This window comes from Vombatus ursinus, unplaced genomic scaffold, assembly GCF_900497805.2.
Source record: "Vombatus ursinus unplaced genomic scaffold, bare-nosed wombat genome assembly UNPS02010219.1, whole genome shotgun sequence".
Classification (NCBI taxonomy): domain Eukaryota; kingdom Metazoa; phylum Chordata; class Mammalia; order Diprotodontia; family Vombatidae; genus Vombatus; species Vombatus ursinus.
Genome location: NW_020949997.1, coordinates 7,203,708 through 7,227,668, shown reverse-complemented (window position 1 = coordinate 7,227,668; position 23,961 = coordinate 7,203,708). Strand labels below are relative to the sequence as shown.

The window sequence follows — 23,961 nt, the reverse complement described above, 5'->3', positions numbered from 1 at the left end:
TGGGCTTGATTTATTGTTTTGTAGATTGTCTAGAATTAAGAAAGTGATGGAGAAAATGTTGATAATATAGATTATATTTTAAAACGGGGTAGCTAGGTGGAGCATTGGATTGAGTTCTGGGCCTGGAGTTAGGAAGACTCGTCTTCCTGAAATCAAATCTGGTTTGCCTTGGCTTCTTCATCTGTAAAATGAGCTGCAGAAGGAAATAGCAAACCACTCAAGTATCTCTGCCAAGAAAACCTCAAATGGGGTCATAATGAATTGGACAAAACTGAAACAACTAAACAACGACATACTTAAAAGTCTGTCCTGTGTTCATTTTCCCACCAGAGAACTGATTGTTAAACATTTACCTCTGCCCTATACCCTAGTCCCAAGTCTGCTGAAAACTTCAAGCTTCCACGTAACAGAAGTGACATCACAAAATGACGCCCATGCGCCACACAGTGGAATTTTCTGACATTAACAATAACAGAAATTAACAAAGAACTGTATTTTTTAAATATCCTTTGTTTTGCCCCTTCTTCCTCAATGTCCCTCAGTGTCCTCATCTGTAAGATAGGTATAATAATGCCTGCCTCTTCATGGAGTTGTGGTGAAGCACAAATGAAATGAGAGGTCTTATTTTCAGTTTCAAATGATTTCTTCCATAGGAAACCCCAGTAAATCTAAAGCCAAAATTTGGAAATGCTAAGTATAAGCAATTTTTCAGAACAACTACTCATAGCATCACAAATTATACGTAAGCATGCTGTGGTATCAGTCGCATAACATTAATAAAAAGTTCTTTTTTTAGGGCAAGTAGCTGTTTTGATAATTTATTTTGTAATCTAGATTTCCTGTATATTTAGAAATTCACAATGGAATTGATAGACATTCTCATGATATAAATGCTTGGCTCAAAGTCTAGTGATTCAAGTTTATCTTTGTTACTTTAATGTCAAGGACCTGGGATCTGCCTCTTAGGGGCACTTCTCTCACGCAGATTGTGACTCTTCTATGTTTTAACAGCTTCATGAGTTGCCTAATGGCCCTCCTTCTAGGGTTGAACTTCTCCCACCCTAGCATTGATCAAAACTTGTAGTTTTATGGGATCTTTCCTTGAAGTGTTTCTAGATTGATAGAACCTTCTAGAGCTTGCATTCCACTGGCATAACCTTGGGAGCCTAGAATCACTTCTACTCCACGAAGAGACACTTCAGGAGGGGTGACTCCCTTTACTGATGGAAAATACTATACTTCACATTATTACCTAGCACTCACATCCTTTTTTTTTTTTTAAACTGGACCTGATGTCATTGGTATAAGGAGCTCCTTGTGAGGAACCTTATCAATGTAAATCAGCATGCTCTCTGTCGCTTGTCATATCTTAGACTATTATCTGGGACACTGAGACATTAAATGATTTGTCCAAGGTCACATAACCTGTTCTAGGCAGAACTTGAACCCACATCTTCTTGCCACCAAGGATGACCCTTACTCCATGATGCCATTCTGCCTTTCACTCAAATCATTACAAAGCTTAATCAGAGAAGGGAGGAAAGAAAAATAGGGAAAGTCATCACAAAATGTATGGACACATTTATGAGCAAATGAGATGAGGAAAAAAATAAAGAAATCCTAAGGAAAATCCACCAAATGTGAGCCATTCCATGCACGTCCTATTATGATGAAGATGAGCCAGGCAATCAATAGTAGGGTGAATCTTATAGGTCTGTACTGCCTGGGCTGTTTCACAGAACAGCATCAATTCAGATTTGAGGAAGGGAAGCGGAAGAGAATAAGCATTTATATAGCACCTACTATGAGCGAGTCACTGTGCTCATATTACAAATATTATCTTGTTTGATCCTCACAACAGCCCTATAAGGTAGGTGCTTCCTCATTTCATAGTTGAAGAAATTGAGGCAAACAGAGGTTAAGTGTCTTGCCCAAGGTCACATAACCAGAAACTATCTGAGGCCACATTTGAACTCAGGTCTTTCTAATTCCAGAACCAGCATTCTATCTATTGTGCCCCCTACCTAGCTTGCCCCTAGGGATTCCTTCTACACGTAACCGACAAGTGGCCGTCTAGCTTTTGAAGACCTCCAGTGAGTGAGAACTTACTACCTCCCAAGATAGCCCATTATCTTTTCTGATAGTTCTAATGATTAAGAAAATTTCCTTCCTTCAAACCTAAATTTGTCTCTTAGTAACTTTCGCTATTTACTTCTAGCTCTGCAGGGAGTCGGGATTGGAGGGTGGAGAAGGGAGGGGAATAAACATAACACATCTAATGTTGTTTTCTTGTGTCAGCCTTTGCAGTACTTGAAGGTAACTATCATGCTCCAAACTGTCTCTTCTTCTGGCTCAATTCTTTTAACCAAGATTCCAAAATCATGAGCTAAAGGCCTTTATCATACTGGTTGCCCTCCTTTGGATTCACTTCAACTTATCAAATTCCTTCTTAAAAATGTGTTGTACAAAAATATTTATAGCAGCTCTTTTTGTGGTAGCTAAGAATTGGAAATCAAAGGGATGCCCATCAATTGAGGAATGGCTAAACAAACTGTGGTATATGATCATAATGGAATATTATTGCACTATAAGAAATGACAAGCAGGATGATTTCAGAAAAACTGGAAAGACATACATGAACTGATGCAAAGTGAAGTGGGCAGAACCAGAATGCTGTGCACAGTAACAGCAACATTGTACAACTAAAAACTGAATGACTTACCTATACTCTGAGCAATACAATGATCCAAGACAATCCCTAAGAACTAATGATGAAGCATACTATACACCTCCAGAGAAAGAATTGAAATTATTTAAATATAGACTGAAGCATGCTATTTTCACTTTCTTTAATTCTTTTTCTTTCGAGTCTTCTTGTACAAAATGACTAATATGGAAATGTTTCACATGATTACACATATATAACCTATATCTGATTACTCACCATCTCAGGGAAGGGATAAAATTTGGAACTTAAAAAATGTTAAAAATTGTTTTAACATATAATTGGGGGAAAATAAAATATATTAAATAAGAAAAAAACTTGAAATGAAAAAATCATGTTGTGCAAAATAAAGTATAATACAATAGATGTGGTCTTACCAGGGCAGAGTACAATTCCTTATTTCTGACACAATGTCTCTCTTAATTCAGTCCAAGATTGCATTAATTTTTTGGCTGCTATAACATACTGTTGAGTCATATTGAATTGGTGGTCCATTAAAATCCCCCGATCTTTTTCAAAGCAACTACTATCTAAGCCATGCCTCACTCATCTTATACCAACCAAGCTGATTTATTTTTGAAACCAAGGTTAAGACTGAACATGCAGCCTTATTAAATTACACTTTTTTTACCTTTGACCCCAGTGTTAAAAACCTGCCAATTTTTTTTTAATTTTGAATGCCATCCAGTGCGTTAGCTATCCTTCCTAGAACTCAAAATTTATTTTATTTTTTGAATTCAAAATTGACTCTCTCTTTTTTGGAGGCAATCAGGGTTAAGTGACTTGCCCAGGGTCACACAGCTAGTAAGTGTCAGATCCTCCTGACTCCAGGGCTGGTGCTTTATCCACTGCTCTACCTAGTTGCCCCCAAAGTTGACTATTTCTAAGCATCAGTAGTAAGGTTAGAGCCCAACAGGTTTACAAGGAGCTAATATAATTTTGAAAAGTTCAGGATAACTCATCATGTCAGATGAATATTTGACTGAAACATTAAACCAGGGAATAAATTGAATCAAAGCATAGTGTAAGTCCCACAGAGCACTAAATGAAACCCAGCCAGCCGTGGCCCTATTTTTGTAGTTCCATCCGGGCCAAAATTTCCCAATTTGTTCTTCTAGACAAAGAAGAATGGAAAGTGGTCAAAGTAGCTTCATTTAATTCCTTCAATACCTACTATGTGCAAACTATTGTGCTTAGAAGCTGAGAGGAATTGAAAGATAAATGAGAAGTTATTACCTTTAGGAAGCTTACAATCTAGTAGGAGAAACAAGACATGGGCACAAATAACAATGATGAAAGCAATACAGCCACGTTGGCATAGGGCAAGGATTATTTCATCTTTGTCTTTGTATCTAATAAATTTTTGTCAATTGCCTTATCATTTGGGTTGCTATAAAAATAACAACAACAACAACAACAAAATACAAAACACATAGCAACAATAGTATCACACAATAACTATATTACTGTATATGGGCCATTGGTTTGAAATGCTACAGGGGGAAGGTTCTGATCGTTGTTGTAAATAAGTGATGGGCTGAGCAATATTACAGCAGGAGTCTGTAAGTCCACAATGCAGTTTAGCTATGAGGTGTTAATGATTGGATAAGGGAGCAACATTTTCTAGGATATGCCTTTATTTGACAAAAATCTTGTATAGAAACAAATTGAATCCTGGATCTGACATTGACCAGTTGGACAGCTTGGAAAGTGAACTGCTGGCAAAGTAGATGGTACCTAAGAATAAGATTCGAATAGCTGGATCATGGCTTAAAATACAGGAATGACTGATTTCTGACTAGGGATGGAGTATATACCTTATAAAGAATACATTTTCTGGGTGTCTTGAACATCTAATTAAAAGGGTAGTAAAGTAAAAGAGATGGGGAAAAGATAGACTACAGACATATCCCAAGGTATATACCATAAAGGGGAGATGCAGTGAAGTAGGAAGAATAACAGTTGAGAAACTCAGAATTTCAAAAGAGAAGAAAAAAATCTAAGAAAGAAGACTAGTAAAACCTACAGCCTCACATGTGTATACATAAATATTCAAAGCTTAGACAACAAGCAAGAGAAACCATTGATCTTAATGCAAGAAGGCAAATTTGCCCCTATTAGTTTCACTAAGAGTTGGTGAAATGAAACTGCCCTATGACTCTGGAAGGGTAAATTTTATTCAAAAGAAAGAAAATAGGTAAAAGATTGTGGGTAGCATTCTATGTTAGTAAAGCATATTCTTGAGAAGAAAGCTAGGCAACCAGTTCAGGCAAGCATGGTTTAGAGAACTGGGGTGAAAGTTGATGGAGGAGGGGCAGCCAGATGGCACAGTAGATAGAGATCTGGCCTTGGAGTCAGGAGGACTTGAGTTCAAATGTGACCTCAGACACTTGACACTTACTAGCTGTGTAACCATGGGCAAGTCATTTAACCTCATTGCCTCACCAAAAAGAAAAAACAAAACAAAACGAAACAAAAAAAAGAAAGTTGATGGAGGGAGAAATCCAAGAGATTATATCATTGGTAGAGATGAGAAGGTAGAGAAATTCTGTGAAGAAATCAATAAGAGCTTTCAAATTAAATCAAAATATACCTTAATATGTGGTGACTCCAGTGCAAAAATGGGCACAGGAGATGATGATGAAAAATATGTGGGAAAATGTGATTCAGCAATAAGAAAAGAAAAGAAAAACAATATTCCAATAGCTTCTAGATTATTCCACAGCCAAATGTCTATAAATCATGAATACTTTCTTCAATAAAAAAGTTGGAGGCATGAGACATGGTAACCACCCAAAAATATCACAAAAAAATGAAACATTATATTTCAGCAGATAGGAAACAACTGATTATTGATTTGGGAGTCATTTTTGAATTTGCCATCTATGTATAGTGAGACTACCAACTTGTTGAAACAAAATAAGAATTATAAATTAGAAGAATAAACATGAGATTAGATTTACATTTGAGGCAACTCAAAAGACATTTAAATAATTTATTGATGCAAAAAAATGAGAATTAGATAAAAGAACACATATTGACACTGACTACCATAATTTTTTATGGAAATTTAAATGACATAATCATTATAATAACGAAATTTTAAGAACCTAGAGACCTTAGAATACACTTGGTCTCTTTTCCCAATTGGAACATAGGCCACAAAGGACTACACAGAAAATCAGCTAATTTGTAAAACTTTATAGAGGAGGATGATAGAAGATCATGAATAGTTTTGCCTCATAAACAGTGAGCAGTTGTAGAAGGAAGCTTGGTGAAAAAACCAACAAAGCCAAACCATTCCAACAGCATTTATCAAAAAGAACAACAAAGACATGACAAATCTATAAAAAAATTTTTTTTTTACAACAAATCCTTTTCTCCATCAGTAACAGTGGTCCTCTAGCATTTCAACTCTTAGTATCACAGTCCCTAATTTTCTATGTAATGAAATGGAAATGACACCAAGGAAAACAAAGCTGAGAAGAATAGCAGGATGGGATCAACTATATCCAGAGAAGGTCCACTCTAAAAGAAAAGTAATTTTGCTTTTTTTTTCTGTTTTTAATTAATTTATTTTGATTTATCAACAATACTTCCACAGGCTTTTGAGTTTTAAATTGAAAAGTCATTTTGTGGGTCTAGAGGAACGGCTTCTCCAAACATCTTAAACTAAAGGAGGGGGAGAAAACCAAAGGTTTGGATAAAATCTGACATTGTCATTATTGAAAGGTGATTAGGAGAGTACTGATAACCATATTCAGTCATATATCTATTTTTAAATCTCTACATAATTTTTATGAGAATAATCAACCCAAGCATTGAGAGCAGGTTTGGGAAAGGGAACAGGGAAGCTCATATTGTACAGAAGACATTCTTATAGTCACCTAATTGATTTCTAGGTATGGAGAATAAAATCTCACTATGTTTGCTGTTTGAAGACTGATTCAGTAAAGAACACTACCACCATGCAGGTCCCCAATGAGGTGTTTTCTATGCATGTCAAAAGCATACAAGATTCCTTGAAAAAATGTTACAACAGAGATATCTTGCTTAAACAACTCTCTGGTTCTTAATGTCAAGCAACAAATAAAAACCAGATATGCTTGTCAAAGGTGCTTACCATCATCTCAGGACACAGCCATGTGGAGTCCCAGTGGAAGAGGGATTCCTTCTAGTTGGTGAGGCACTCTAGCTGTTCCTATTTGTGGATCTAATACTGATTGCATCAAGGCCCAGAATAGCATAGAGCTCTGAAAAGCTATCCAGAATTATGCTGAGAGGCAGCCAGCATGGCGTAGCAGATAGAGGGCCAGGCTTGGAGACAGGAAGGCAGGAGTTGATGTTAATCTGACCCAGATTAGCTGTATGACTATGGCAAGTTCTATAAATCTCTCAATGGCCATAGGAACTCTTTAAGATTATAGGTTATTGATGAACTGCTCATCTGTATCTGTAGAAGGAGTATCCATACCAAGAACTTCCTATATGAATGAAATCACACATATAGACAAAAAATACTAATTTCAAAAGAGGTTGGCCTAATTATTCAATCTTATCCAACAAGAATTTATTAAGCAATTAGTATGTACAACACTATGCTGGAGATAAGAGGACAAAAAAAAAAATAAGAAAAATATGAAATGAAAATCCACCCTGGAAAAACCAAGCGGACATAGAATGCCTGTTGTCCAGACAATAGTTTGCAATTGGATGGACAGCATATAGAGCAGGTCCATCAGTATTTTGGAGAGATACTGCTCATAAGCTGGGACCAAAATTGAAGAGGAGGAGAGAGGCCTGGATTGCTTATAGAAAATTGCTTAATGCTTTAAATAAAACCAACCTTCTCCATGTCAGTCAGTCAACAACCACACATTAATACTCGCTGTGTGCAAAGGCACTATGCTAAGCATTGAGGATACAAAAATAGTCCCTACCCACAAAAAGCTTACATTCTAATAGAAGAGACAACATAAAAATAAGTACACACAAAATATATACAGAGTCGACATAAGGCATCAGAGGAAGGGAAGGCATTAGTAGCTGGGGCAACTGGCTACTACAGATGATAGGATTTGAAGTGAGTCTTGAAGGAAGCCAGAGAAACTAAGGTCAGGGGGTTAGAGCATCCTAATAATGACAGTCAGCCAGCGAAAACACATAGCGACAAGAAACGGCATGCTGCATTTGAGGAAACGCAAGTAGATCAATGCCGCTGGTTCATAAAGAATGTGGAACAGACTAAAGTCTAAGACTGGAAATATAGGGAAGGGGCATGGTTATAAAGAAAACATCAACCAGAAGACTTGATCTGGGAGTTAATTAGGGAGCCACTGGAGTTCTGAGCAGGAAGATGACAAGGACAGATCTACCTACATAAGAAGAAATGGATTTGAAGCCCAACTTAAGACACTTATTAGCTGCATCATCCTTGCAAGTCATAACATCATGGATTTAGAGCTAAAAAGAACCTTAAAGTCAAGTCAATAAGCATTAATTAAGCATTTACTATGTGCCAAGCACTGTGCTAAGCACTGGAGATACAAAGAAAGGCAAAAGACACTTCCTGCCTTCAAGGAGCTTACGGTCTGATGGGGGAAACAGCATACAAACAACTATGCACAAACAAGATGTATACAGGACAGATGGAGGGTAATTTCAGAGGCAAGGTATTTAGATTAAGAAGAACTAGGAGAGGTATTCTTGTAGAAGGTATGACCTTAGCTGAGAAGAGCTATCTAATCTAATCCCCTCATTTTAGACATGAGGAAACTGTGGCTGAGAGAGATTAAACAATTTCCTTTAGGTCACTGACACAGAGAGGATATGAACCTAGGTCCTCAGATTCTAAGTACTGTACTCTTTCTACTATAACATGCTGACAACCTCCCTCAGCCTCAGTTTTCTCATCTATAAAATGGGAAGAAGAGTAATTGTAGGATTTACCTCATGGGCTTATTGTGAGGATCAAGTAAGATACATTTGCAAAGCACTTTGCAAAGTTAAAGCACTACATAAAGGTAAATTGTTATTACAATAATAATAATACTTATTATTATCACTAATAATGATAATTTCCCATTAAGTTGCTTTTCTTATTCTTTTGCTGTTTAACCTTAATCCACACATAATCTATCCACTACCCATCTTCTACTTTCTAGGCCTTGAAGATTGCTTAGATATATATTCTGTATATGGGAGCACTGCTTGGTTTTCTTCTCTCCTTTAGCCCAGAGTCCAAATCATTTTTGCTTTCCCACCACATCTCAGTAATTGCTAGATGCCATCATCTAGTGGTTCAGAGCGAAGACTTCCAGTTCTTCCTGTTGCTTTCCCAGGCCCCTATATCTAATGGCAACATTTCAGGCAGTTTTTCCTGAGTTTTCTCTGGGTTTTCTTTTCACCCTTGTGGTAAGAATGCCTTGGGCTATGACTATAATCACTCTGAAAGGCCATTATATGATGACCGTGAGCCAGTTTGTGGTTGAATCTTTGCAGCACAAATGTCCTAGTTAGTCATGATGGAGCCTCGCTGGCTTCTCCCTGTTAGGAAGCTTCTCCTGAGTTGCTGATCACCTACCTACAACATCATAAACCCAAGCTCAATTTCTGCAATGTATCAATCACAGAATGATTGCATATATAGACTCAGAGCTGCAAAGGACATTCAAAGGCCACCTAATCCACCCTGTCACTTTACTGATAAAGACATGGAGACCCCAAGACTTACCCATGATCATTCACACTGCAACTGGCAGAGGTAGGATTCAAACCCAGATCCTTTGATTCCAAGTCCAGCACTCTTTTCCAGGGCCCTGTACTTCCTAAAGTCATGTTTTATTTATGAACTCTGTCTTCACAAATAAAGTAACTCCACACAGGTCAAATTGTCACAAATTCTGAATTAATTCAGGCCAAATTAATGAAGGTTTTTTTTAAAAATAGTAGGTCCCTTTGGAAGATAAATTCACTTGGTTTTTCCACCAGGGAACCAATTAGTAGTTTACTGTTGCAGTGTGTGTAACTGAGCTCTAATCACCTTGCAGAAGTGCCTGACAAACTCTCAGGGAGTAATTCTGGCACCCAGAGAATCTGCCTGGAGATGCAACACAAGCAGTTTTCCCATCACAAGTGGATCTCATTCAACATCAAAAGATCAGCTGGAAGAGAACAGCCCTCGCCCACCATCACATACTGTAAACATCAAATGGTGCCTGGGCTAGAACTTGCCAAACACAATGACAAAACCTCAAACAGACGAAACACAAGAAATATCTCTGGTTTGGGGGACTCTTTGTTCTTACAAGTTGGACAACTTATGGGAAGTGAGGGCTTTTGGAACCTTACCTGGAGCATGACCACATTGTCGCCTTCAAAGGTCACAAACACATCTGAGTCACATTTTAAGCCTGAGATCCGATTCTCCATCATGTAGCCCTTTTCCAGAAGAAAAAGAAAATAAACACATCCTTGGTTACATACATGTTCAGTTTATTCATTAGGCTGGGGTTCTGTACATATCATTTACCAGATTTATTTTAGAGACTACCATGTTTATCATCAATGATGCTAGATTTGGAAATCGTCAATCCATATTGTGAAGGATATCATCAGAGAAGCTTATGGACAGAAGAGAAGGTAGGTTGGCCAGGTGGTGAGAGCAAGGGATGAATGACCTACCTGCTGCTCATCACACATGGCACTCCAGTTCCTAAGTCTGAGCTTTTTGTACAGGCTCTCCCCTATGCCGAGAACGCCCCACGTCCTCACCTCTGATTCTTAGAATCCCTGTTTTCTTTCAAAGCATAGCTCAGATGTCCTTACCCTCTTGTTGTTAGTGCCATTACCTTTATGATATTACTGTTTATCTTATACATATTTCCAATTTATTTATCTATACACATGTCCTATCTAGGCAGGTAAGTGACTTGGTGGATATTGCGCTGGGTTTGGAGTCAAGAAGACCTGAGTTCAAATCCAGCTTCAGACACTTATTAGCCATGTGATCCTGGCTGGACAAGCCACTTAACCTCTGTTTGCCTTAATCCACTGGAGAAGGATAAGGCAAACTACTCCAGTATCTTTGCCAAGAAAACTGATGCTTTTGGTTCATGGGGTCGTGAAGAGTTCAACATGACTGAACAACATACATGCTATGTCTCTCCATCATCACCCCAGTAGAATATAAGTTCCTAGAGGGCAGGGAGTAGTTATTGTTTTTGTATCCACAATGCCTGGCACTTAATAAATGTATCCTGAATTGAACTGATGGACATTATGTGGAGTATCCACACAAGGTCTAAAGTCAAGAGAATTAGAAGACAGCCTTAAATACCTATGATGGACTTCCAGTGGAGGATTTGTGAGAGGACCTGAACCAGAGTCAAATAGGAAGTAAGTATGGATGGATTGGAAGAAGGATCCACAAGGATGAAATCACAATATTAATTCACATGAATAACGTAAAAATTCAACAAAATCTTCTGAATATTTTTCATCCTTCCTTGAAAACAGTAATGCCCATGGACATAGAAATATTAGGGAATTGTGTCTTCATAGGATCATATTTCAAGATCTGGAAGGAGCCCCAAAGGTCATCTAGTCCAATTCACTCATTTTACATAAGAGCAAATGGGGATCTAGAGAAGTTAAATATCTTGCCCAAGGTCAAACAGGTGGCAGAGCCTAGGGTAGAGGGAGGATTCAAACTCATGACTCCAGGTACATTAGGAAAGCTCATCACTCTTTCCATTGAGCCATAATTCCTCTCTATCCTTCTAACTACAGAAGAGGGATGCCACCTCTGGAGAAAAAAAAAATCAATTCTTATACATCAGAACAATTAATAGGAAAGGAAGAGAAAGCAGCTAAGTTGCTATCACATATTAGCACTGTTAAAGAAAATTCACTGGGCCGTGGCAATGCTCTCGATATAATATTAGCATTTCTACGAACACTGATTTCAGTTCTTGAAATCAACAAGAAAGTTTCTGGGGGCTACTGTGCTCTATGTTTATATTTTAAAGACATTAGAGTGGCAGAATCAGCAATCCAAATAAAAGCAGTGCTTGTACCAGGAAAAACCATGAGGCGAGGCCTTTGGTCCTGCAAACCCCCTTCTAGAGTCTGTTCCCCCTCCCCCTCCCCCTTTAGGTATTTTATATCTTCCTCTTATCAAAATTTGTTCTCCCAGTAAGATGCAAGAGACATTGATAACGTAGGGTGAATTTCAGTCATAGCCCTCTTTCCCCAAGATGTTTGCACTCTAAGCCTTAACTCTGGTTATAGGCTTGAAGATTTATATTACAAAGTCCATAGTTACTTTACATACATCATCTCACGTGATGAGAGCAGTGAGATTTAGTGTAAAGACGACTGACTTGGAGTCAAAGGATCGAAATTCAAATCCTATTTCTGCAACTTATTAGCTGTGTGACCTTGGGTTAGTCCTTTCCCTTCTGGGAGTCTTTCCTCATTTGTGGAATGGGAGGTTGAACTAAATCAAAGATGTCAGACATAAAGCCTGCAACAATGCTGAGTGCATTCTGAACTGCACTCAAATGTAATTGGTAAATATTTAACAAAATCAATAAAAATGCAATGAAACATAAATAACATTGCATTTTAAAACTAAAATACTATGTGGACTGCAGGGATCCTTATGTATGAATTAGTGGTCTCTCCATTTTTATCTGATTTTGGCACCAATGGATTAGCTGATATCTAAAGTTTTTTTTTTTCCAGCTTTAAATCCCATCATCTGGTACAAGTAGTGCATGCATTCAGCCAATTTTAGAAATTAGGAAACTCAGATTCTTCATTTGTTGGGAAAGAGAAGATTAAAAGTATTTACCAAGGTCATATACCTGTTGTTTGGTCATTTCAGTCGTGTCTAGCTCTTCATGACCCCATTTGGGATTCTCTTAGCAAAGATACTGGAGTGGTTTGCCATTTCTTTTTCCAGCTCATTTTACAGATAAGGAGCTGAGGCAAACAGGGTTAAACGAGTTGTGCAGGGTCACACAGATAGTAAATGTCTGAGGCCAGATTTGAACTCAGAAAGATGAGTCTTCCTGACTCCAGGTCCAGCATTCTATCCACTGTGCCACCTAGCAGCCCAGAGCTTAAATTCAGGACTTTTGACTCCAAATGCAGTGTTCTTTCCACAGTATCACACCTGTCTGCCTTATTAAGCACCTACTGTGTGCCCATACCATCTCTAGTCTGCTACCAGGATTCCTTCCCGTTTTGTGACCAACCCCCTCTCAATAATGACATTTCCCTTTTACCGTCACATAACATTTTGTTTTGAACTCCTCTGCTATATTTGTAATTGTAGTTATCTTTGTGTCTTACCTCCTGAGTAGATTGCAAGCTCCATGGGGGCAGAGATCTTGTCTTATATAAAATTTGCATTTCTCTCAGGACATAGCACAGTAGGTACTTAGAACTTTTTTTGTTCTGCCTATAGGCAGAACATTGTCCATTTATAAAATGGACAAACAGCGATCCCCAGCTCAATATCACTTAATTCTGTTTGACTCCAAATGACCAAAATGGGGCAGGGCATACCAAGAACTTATACAGTATGTCCTCAATAATAATAATCCCTGATATGTATATACTAATTTTTAGCTCACAAAATACTCTAGATGCATTATCTAATTCAATCCTCACAACAGCCCTATCAGGTAGACATAGTAAGGATTATCCCCATTTTCAAAGGGTAGAAACCAAAGCTGAGAGATGAAACCTAGGGTCAGTAAGTGGTAGAATCTAGACTTGAGACCAGGTCTTCTTCCTATAAGCTGGGTGCCTTTTCTACATACCATTTTGCTTCCTCCCAATCAAGCAGTTGAGAGAGGTATTTTGAGGGACAGAGGGCCCTTTCTATAACCATAAAATCATACTGGGGGCCACCTAAACTACCAACCTTTAATATTCAAATGAACTCATGTTTGCTGGATCTGATTCACATGTGACCTATGGCAGCTGCTATAAAGATGGGAGCATTAAGAGCAATGGGCAGAAAATTCAGAGAGGTAGATTTAGGCAATAAGTAAGGAAAATCTACTAAACAAAATGTTTACAAGTAGAATGAGCTGTCTTGGGAGGTAGAGGCAGGATGACCTCCCTCTCACTGGAGGTCCTCAAGCAAAATCTGGGTTCAGTATTTGTCAGGATGCCATTGATGGGATTTCTGGTAAAGTACATATTGGCCTAGATGGCCCCCAAGGTTCAAAGAATCATGGGATTTTTAGAGTTGGAGTGCTCTTATAGACCATTTACTCTATTTATAGATGAAGAAATTGAATTCCAGAGAATGAAGAGACTGGACCATGATGACACAGGTGGAAAATGCTAGTGCTGGAACTCAAACCCAGGTCCTCTGAATCTAAAGCTAAGGATTATTCCACTAAGCTATGTATCCTTTCACTGGGCCATCATCAGTCATCTTGACTTGTGTCTTGCCACTGGATTCCAGTGACTCCGGAGAAGAGGAAGTTGATGACATCACACAGCTCTGCCTCCCTTAAATACAATTTACATGCAAATCAATACACACCCTCTTGATGTCATTGGTCCTCTCTGAGAATGAAGGATCAACAACAAAACAACAATAACAACAATAACATCCTTCCCATTTTCAGATCCTTTCATCCCGAGGAGCCAAAATCCATCTTTTAGGCTCTTTGCTATTTATAGAGCTCTAGAAATTGGTAGGCTACTAAATCTTTCATTCAGATTGATTCTATCCTGCTGTACCATGGACCCAGTCACCTCCCATACCCTTGAATAACCCTCATTTTACAGATGAAGAAACTAGGTCTTAAGTTGTACCCAGTCATACAATCAGTGAGTGGTCAAGGTGAGACTCTAAGTTAGGTCTTCTAACTCTAAGACTTGGTGTTCTTTCAACCATACCACATTTGTCAGAGGCCGTCCTTTAATTTAATGTCGAAAATTATTTTTATATCCTTTGAATTTGTTAAGTCTCTTCTCAGATTAATTAGAGTAAAGTGAGCTGAGCTCACTAGTCTTTAAAATGGCCATCGATCTAAAAGGACGGCTTAATGTTTGGCTGGTGACTGATTGATGCCAAGACAGGAGAAAACTCTCTGGAAACAGTAACGAGTAAGAACATGATTTTTCTTTTATAAAACATTTCATCAAAAATCTGAGATTGTATAGCTTTCCTAGACTGTTTGAGTAAGCTCGAGTTGGCTGTCCTGGCTCCAAAATCTGACAGAAGCCACATGACTCCCTTACAACAGATTTTCAACCTACAATGAAGCTAGTTCTTAGTGCCGACAAACACCTTTGACATGTTGGAAGTAATGAAGTCCACAAAATGCTAAAAACATTAGAAGTAATTGAAAGTGAAAGAACAACCTTCCCCCTCAAAAAACTAAAAACTCACATGAAGCATGGCTGGCATGCCACTTTCAATCTCTTATAACTAGTTAAGAGATTTATTTTTGACCCAATTTTCATAAAGCATGTCAAATGTGCCTGCCCCATTTTTGAGAACTAAATCCTTGGCAAGTCTGAAGTTTCCAGTTTTAAAACTAAACAGACTCAGAGTACATGGTATTATAGAATGAATCTTAGGTTAGAAAGCAGAGGACCAGGGTTACAATTCCAGCTGTGTGATTTTGAGGAACTGCCCCCCCCCCGAACCTCAATCTCCCAACCTATAAAATCACAGGGTTGGCCTAGCTGTGCCCTAAGGTCCCTTCTGGCTCTAATATTCTATGACACCAGGTATAGGAGGAGGGGTAATCATGTTAGTCTTTTGTTTACTTGGCTGTTTTTAAAGATTCATACATAAGTGTATTTTCTTCACCCATAAGGATCAGGCCAGTCCAGTAATTCATCAGCTTTTTCCGTATTTATCTGTCAGAGGATATTAAGCATGGAGAGAAAAAATAAAAACTTATGGGGAACTTTTGATCTGTCTTCAAATATCTGAATGACTTTCAGAGGGGAAGAGAGCTTAGACGTGCTCTCCGTGGCCTCAGAAGGCAAAACTAGCAACAACTAGGCAAAGTCACACAAGGGTAAATTTCTGTTTGATGTAATGAAATTCTTTCTAGCAGTCAAAACTTTCTAAAAGTGTAATGAGCTGCCTTGGGAGGTAGTGCTTGCCCCTCATCAGATACCTTCAATCACCAAGGTCACTAGATGACCACTTGCTGGGAGTGCTGAAGAGGGGATTCTTATGTGACTGACTTTGTCTTAAATTTTTTTTATGTTCTGAGGCCTAAATTTTGGGTTCCAATATTTTCCATGACAGATAATAACGGCTTTTTTTAAGAAAGTTTCTCTGAAATATTTTAAAAGCTCAACAATTACTTTCAAATTGGGCTGTTTGTCACTGTCCATGCTATTCCTCATATCCCTTTTCCCCACAGTCATATATAAGGTAGTACATAGCCTTGCTTCTAAAGAGTTCCCTTTGGAATTCCAGAGAGTAAAGGCAGACTAGGGAAGCTGCCTAAAAATGAGGTATCCCGAGAAAAGTGGCACGATGCCCTGTTTTGGGTTTTGTTTTTTTTTTTGAGGCAATCAGGATTAAGTAACTTGCCCAGGGTCATACTGCTGAGTGAATGTCTATGAGGCCAGATTTGAACTCAGGTTCTCCTGACTCTAGGGCTGGTGCTCTACTCATTGCACCACCTAGCTGCCGCTCTTTATGTCCCTTCTCCCCACTGTCACATATAAGGTAGTGCATGGCTATGCTTCTAGAAAGTTCCCTTAGGAATTCCAGAGAGCAAAGGTAGATGTAGGAAAACTGTCTGAAAATGAAGTATCCTAAGAAAAGTGGCATGATGTTCTATTTCTGGGTAAGATATGGTGAAAGATCACCTATAAGCAGAGTCCAAGTTCTGATGGGAGAGGGAGGAGCAGTTGGGAGGGGGAGGGCTAGAATGCAGGTGGCAGACATAGTTTGGAAGTGATGTGGTGGTCAGGTTTCTAGTAAGACAACACAAAAGCTTTCCTATTAGGGTCCAGCATCACAGGAACAGAATCAAGTCAGAAATGGAATCAATCAATAAACATTTATTAAGCGCCTACTATGTGCTAAGCACTGTGCTAAGCATTAGAAGAACATGTTAAAAAAAGGAAGAATGAGCTGTCTCAATTCTACATTTAAAGAGGCTATATGTGTTTGTAAGACATTCTTGAAAGTCAAAGTAAGGCCAGAGGGACTATTTCTATAATGCATTAGATTTATAAAATACTGTATGTACATTATGCTATCTGATCCTGATACTAACCCCCAAAAGTAGATAATGTAAGTATTACTAGCCTCATTTTACAGATTAGGAAAGTGAGGCTTGGCAGGGTCAAGCGACTCCCCCAATGTCACCCAGCTAGTAAATGGTGGCTCTGAGACTTGAACACAGGCCTTTTCTTTCAGAGTTTGCTACCATTTCCATTATACAGAGTGCTGAGCATTGGAAAAATGAAAAAAAAAATTACATTTTATTCTTAGTCAAATCCGGCCTCATAGACATTCACTTAGCAGTGTGACCCTGGACAAGTTACTTAATCCTGATTGCCTGCCCATCTATTTGCTAGGATTCGTAGGCAGCATGTCTTAAAGATCTGCTCAACTGAATGTTTCTGTGCATATTGTTTCTAATTTAACAAACATAGAGGTTTAGGTGCTCCTGAGAAAGTGCTGAAACCCTGCACAGATAAAAGAACACTCAGAGCCCAGGCAGAACTTCCCTAAAGACTTGTGGATTAGGTTTCTCTTCCTAAGGGTTAGCAGCTTTCAAGATGAGCTAGTTGATATCAGGCATAGATGTTATGTATGAAAGAGACCAGTTAGGTCATTGAGAGTAGAAGAAGCTTTTCTAGGGAAGGATATGCTGCTTCCATTATGGAATATTTCATCATTATCTGGCCAGAGACTTCTCTTGGAGGCAGGGGTGGTAGAATCAACTTTGAATCTGGAGACCAGGTTTCAGGTTTTTGCTCTTCCACTGATGAGCTGCATGGCCTCAGATAAGACATTTCATTTGTCTGGGCCTCAGTTTTTCCACGTGTAAAATGAAGCCATTGGATTTTATGATCTCTAAGCTTCCTATTAGTGCTAACATTTTGTATGTTATATGAGTCAATTAGCCTCTGGGAGAAAATTGCTTGCACATGTGAGGTAAAGATGCTTCCTTAGAGCAAGGGATCCTGATAGGTACTATATTTCCATAGTATATTCCTGGATACCATTTAAAATAATCCAGAATTAAAAAACTTCAGAGTTAAATGGGACCCCAATGCCCAGGTAGTCAAACCCATACCTGAAAAGAAATTTCCTCCCCAACAAGTCCAACAAGTGGTTATCCCGCCGTTCCTTAAAGACTTCCAGTGAAGCACATCCCCCAACAAACTTTTCTATTCCATGGTACTGCTAAGCACTAGGCAGTTTTTCCTTATATCAGGCCTTTTTGTAACTTCTGCCCTTTGCTGCTAATTTTGCCCTATGGGAACAAGCATCGTTTCTCTTATCCAGCAGGTTAATTCTCTCTCTCAGCTTCACGTCATTCACATCTTTCAAGAAGGCAACTCATATTTGCATCTAAGTCATTGAAAAATATATTAAACAGCACAGGGCCAGGCACAAATTCCTGGGACCTCCACTGGAATGATAGCTGATAATGGACCCCTAAGGACAACCCAATGGGTCTGGCCAGTTGACTAGTTCTGAATCCCTTTAATTATTCTATTATCTAGTTCACATCTTTTCATCTTTTTCACAGTAGCAAGAGAGACTATCAAATGCTTTGCTATGATCTAGAAAAGTAATACTAATTATAATGTTGTTGTTGAATTCTTTGTGACCCCATTTTGGGGCTTTCTTGGCAAAGATACTAGAGTGGTTTATCATTTTCTTCTCCAGTTCATTTTACAGATGAGAAAATTGAGGCAAACAGGATTAAGAGACTTGGCCAGGGTCACATAGCTAGTAAGTGTCTCAGGCTGGATTTGAACTCGGGTCTTTCTGACTCTAGGCCTAGCACTTTGTCCACTGTGCCATCTAGCTGCTCTACTAATAGTAGCTAACACTTATAAAGCCATTTAAAGTTTGTTAAGCCTTTTGCACATTATGCACATTATCTCATTTAGTTAAAACTATAACCCTGGGAAATGAGGACACTTTAACATAAGATTATTAATATATTATTATATTATTAATATAAATTTTCTCCATTTTAAAGATCAGCAAACTGAAGATGAGAAAGGTCAGGAAACTTGACCAGGGTTACAATGCAAATAAATATCTGATGGAGAATTTGAACTCAGGTCTTCCTAATTCCAAATCCAGCATTCTATGTACTGAGCCACCTGGCAGTCTTCAGTATGCTAATCATAACATTTGGTTTACATCAGTTCATTTGAGCCTCATAACAACCCTACAGGGGAGTTATTATTATCCCCACCTTACAAATGAGGAAACTGAGCCTCAGAGAGGCTATGCGACCTGCCCAGATTACACAGCTAGTTACTTGATTCCAGATTTAGAACTCTTTCTAGCTCTAATCATATTATAGAGCACTCCATAAAAGAGAGCGAATTCCGTTCTTGCCCCTATTTCAAAGGGACTTCCCCCCCTCCCTGCCAAGCACAACATACTAACATTTTCACTTGGTTTCTGTTTAATGTGTCTAAGTCCTGTAAATGTATCAGAAATAACCAGGGGAAGAAAACCCTGCCTGTGGATCAGAAGATGTAAAGTCAGCAACCCGGTTGCCAAATCACACACATCCCTGTCTCTTGCTGCAGCTGAAGATTCAAAAAATACACATACTATGCCAACTGATTTAAGGTCTAATGCATCCAATTCTCCTGAAATACTTCACTTGCAGTACTTTTAGCTGAGGTTGGTGTTAATTTCCAGGATGAGGTATTCCACATTAGTCATGGTTGTTTCAAATAGAAAAGACCAGTTAAATCGCCGAGTTCATTACTGTGCCAGGGTACAAGAGTTCCTTCCCCAGGGGGAGGATCTCATACTTCCCCTGTTCATAGCTTGTAGGTATTGAGCCAGATTCTCATCCTTCGGAAATCAACAGGGATTCTCATGGGTTTACAGTAAGATAATTTAGCCTACAATGTGTCCAGTGTGTCATGAATTAAGGTGGAAATTTTACTTTTTCAAAGTCTAGTGTGGTGTTATTGGACCCTGGGCTTGTGTGAATGAAGTGCTGAGTGTCAAGGCCCCACTTATTAGTGAAGAAGTGAGCCAATTCATCTCTGGAGTTAAAACTACATGTCTATGTAAGGCAAGTAAACTCTCAGCCTCTGGGAACCTTTTTTCACAGTCATCTTTCCAGGGCATTAAACTGTACCTGAGGTTTCAGTTGCAAATAGAGAGACGTGCTTCAGTTACAAGCATTCCCACAACTTCTTCTTCTCAAATGGTGTACTGGTTGAAAGAACCTGCTGACCCCCATGAAAAAAGAAGTGTATGTACATGTCTGCATGTGATAGAGAGAGAAACATGCTCCATCCAAGAAAGAACAACATTTTCCATTAACTTCCTTTGCTTCTAATAAAAAAGAAAATGTGGGATGAACAGAAGAAACTAAAAGTTTGGCATTTCTCAAGTCAATAGGACTTCGATGTGTAATGCAACCTAGAATCTGACGGCAGCATAATAAAGAGCATGTACAGTAGGCTACATTATTTTACTTCTTTTCCTTCTGGAACATATCTAGCTTCTTAGCAACTAATTGTGAATGTCACTGAGGTCATGTCCTATTTCAATGGAATCTCTATAAAACATACATTATGTCTCAAAATTTGTCCACTGAAAGTTTAATATTTTCCTGCTGTTTTTAACATCTCCACATTTTAAGTGTTTGATTACATTTAATAAATGTATCAGAACAAATTTAAAACAGGTGCCATGTAGCATTAGACTTTTGTTTTCTTTTAACACAAATTGGAGAAGGATTTTGTTCATTTCCAGTGACAATTTGGAAGATGAGGGCAAAAGTGAATGGGAATTTAACTCTGCCACTAATGGGGGCAGTGACATGTGATGGACAGAAGGCCTGCCTTGGCTTGAAGAAGACAATCACTCAATGGCCGCTTTTGACACATTACTAGCTTCATAACCAGGGGCAAGTCACTTAACCTCTGAATGCCGCAGCAAGCATTTCTCTAAAACCATAAATTACAGAAGGGCTATGAATCTGCATTGAAAAAAAATGCATGGTGGATACAGCACCAGCCCTGAAGTTAGGAGGACCTGAGTTCAAATCTGGCCTCAGATATATAACACTTACTAGCTGTGTGACCCTGAGAAAGTCACTTAACCCCATTGCCTAGCCAAAAAAAAAAAACGCACGTATGTTATTTTTTAAAAAGAAACCGCTACCAAGAAAGAATGGGATAAATTGTGGTCATTTTCAATTTATACCCCAATATCTCTATTTTAAATCTCTTTCATGTCCCCTGACATTAGCCTGAGCGAAGACCCCAAAGTGCAACAACCACATGGTTTTTGTAGGGTTTACATAAAATTCATCTTGAGGACTCTGGTTTGATTTTTGGCTCTCTAGGCACCTTTAGACCTCAATGATTGGAGAAGGATTCAGTGAAATAGGGAGGGAAGAGGAGGAGCTTAGAAATTAGAGGTTTTCTCACACAAGGAATCTTTCTCTGCTATTGCTCCTCATGTTTGAGGGTGCATTCCCAAACACTGACACTACAAAGTGTTATTTATAAGGATTGTTGAACAAGATGAAAGGGAATAAGAAAAGGATCTCTCTTCATGTGTTGCCCTCATTGTCCTTATAGATCACCAATCCTTTCTCTTCTCCAAAGCTCACAGCAGGGCCTAGGCATGCTTGCGTGTGCGTGTGCGTGTGCGTGTGTGTGTGTGTGTGTGTGTGTGTGTGTGTTTAGGGGTGAGGCTATGATCACAGTTCTCTTTTCTGGTTCTGGAAATGCCAAACCACAGAAAGGTCTTCCAAAGAAAGAAGCTTCCAAGAGAAGTTTCAGATCACCAGAAGCTTGGCATTTCTATTTACTGGTGATGTGATATAACATATCCCTCAACATTAAAAGAGGGCAGTTAGGTGGTGCAGTGGACAGAATGCCAAACCTGAAGTCAGGAAGACTCATCTCCCTGCGTTCAAATCTGGCTGCAGACACTTACTAGCTATGTGACCCTGGACAAGTCACTTAACCCTGTTTGCCTCAGTTTCCTCATCTGCAAAATAGGCTGGAGAAGGAAATGTTAACCACTCCAGTATCTTTGCAAAGAAAACCCCAAAATGGGGCTGTGAAGAGCCAGACATGACTAAAATGACCGAACAACAACAACAAAACATTAAAAAAGAAAAGTGAACATCCTAACTTTAGGAACCAAACACAACAATAATAATTACTATAATAACTCCCATGTCTATAGCACTTTGAGGTTTAAAAATCACCTTCCCACACCACATTCCCATGAGGTAGGTGACATAAGGATGATTGTCCCCATTTTCCAGATGAGGAATGCTATATAAAAAAGAATTTGGTCCTGTGAGGCCTGGCACACAGGTCTATTTCCCAATAGAGCAGAGACTCAGATCACGTAACACTAAGGAATAGAAAAAGAGAATGGATTTTATTGTTAGAGCACAGTTTGACTTGGAGACTTTACCTTTTAAAATACCGTTTCATTATTCATTGTTCTTCATTGGCATGTGTTCATGATTGCTCTTTTTCATTCATCTCTTTCCTTAGGCAGGCAGTGGGGCATAACAGCTAAAGTTCTAGACTTGGAGTTAAGAATCCCTGGGCTCAAACATCGCCTCAGGCAACTCTCTGAGACTGATTTACTAAGTTAAAGACCAGGCCATATGTGGTCCTCTAGGTTCTTAAGTGTGGCCTGAAGGCCACCTCTATTATAGACAGAGATGTGTTGCAGCCAGCCAACTGATAAATTTTCACTGACAGCGCAGTGGATAGAATGCCAGTTCTGGAGTCAGGAGGACCTGGGTTCAAATATGGACTCAGAAGATTGACACTTATTAGCTGTGTGACCCTGGGCAGGTCATTTAACTGATTCAATTGCCTCTCCAAAAAAAAAAATTTTTTTCACTGAGAATTTACAACTTGGATATGGGAAAATGTTACAAAGCAGGGTTTGATTTATCGTTCTATTGGTGTTGATAACGCAGATTAAAACCTAAGTACATGAAGTGTACTTTTTTTTTCTAGAGAGATGGTTATTAAATATTTACCAGCACATCCTGGAAACTCATTATAGATTAATAATAGATGGTTATGTGTATCTATTTCTTTAATCATAACTCCTAGACATGAAGTATTATTGAAAAATTTTGCCTCAAATAGCAAATTATCCTCAAAGTTGGATTTGCAGCTAAGTACAACATATTATAAGTGAAAAGAAATGGGCAATAACTAAAGGTCCAGAAGAGACATTTAATATCATCTAATTTAAGTCCATTGCTTCATAGAAAAGGAAACTGAGACCTAGATAGGACAAGTCTCTTGTTTTGAGTCACTGAGCAGTAAGATACAGTGTAAGGAGGATTGGATCTGTAGTTGGTCAGAAGGCCTCAATGATGGCTAAGGCCCCTTCTAGCTCTGTAAACCAAGAATATTCCTCTAGGTAAGAGACTCAGGATTCAAACCTGGATCATGGGTCCTAGACGCAGAGCTGAAAGGAATCTTCTTATCCTAATCCCTCATTTTACAGATGAGAAAACTGAAGCTTAGAGAAGGTGAATTGACTTGCTCAAGATCATACATGAAGGGACAAAGGCGGGATTCTGGCCTAAATTCTTTGCCTCCAAATTCACAGGTATTTCCACTGTACTATGCGATTTTTCTGGGGCTTTTTTATTTTTCCGAAAAGGAGGAAGCCTGAGCCTGTATTTGTGTAACAAAATACACTGGATGGAGCAACAGATGACATAAATCACTGCAGAGGATTGTGGGTTTCCCTTGGTACTGAAGTATAAAAACCAGAACACAGAAGGGCTCCTCTGTCCAAGACCTCCCCTTCAACACCCACCCTGCCCCCAGTCTCTTTCCTTCCTCAGATAACTCCCAGCATTTTGTCTGTGCCTCCCCTAAGTACTTCCTGTTTTCTTGTGTGTATTTAAGTATTTACATTCTTGTCTCATCTCAGATGGCACAGTGAATAAAGTGTTGGATCTGGAATCAGGAAGACCTCAGTTCAAATCTAGCCTCAGACC

General features: G+C 38.8%; 1 protein-coding gene across 1 annotated transcript in view; it reads right to left on the bottom strand.

Moving 5' to 3' along the window:
* Positions 1-23,961, bottom strand: part of ACOXL (acyl-CoA oxidase like) — a 521,856-nt gene that overhangs the window by 174,837 nt on the left and 323,058 nt on the right. Inside the window, exon 13 of the mRNA XM_027853786.1 lies at positions 10,076-10,165. Within this exon, the coding sequence (XP_027709587.1) occupies positions 10,076-10,165 (90 nt within the window). The remainder of the gene's footprint in view (positions 1-10,075; positions 10,166-23,961) is intronic.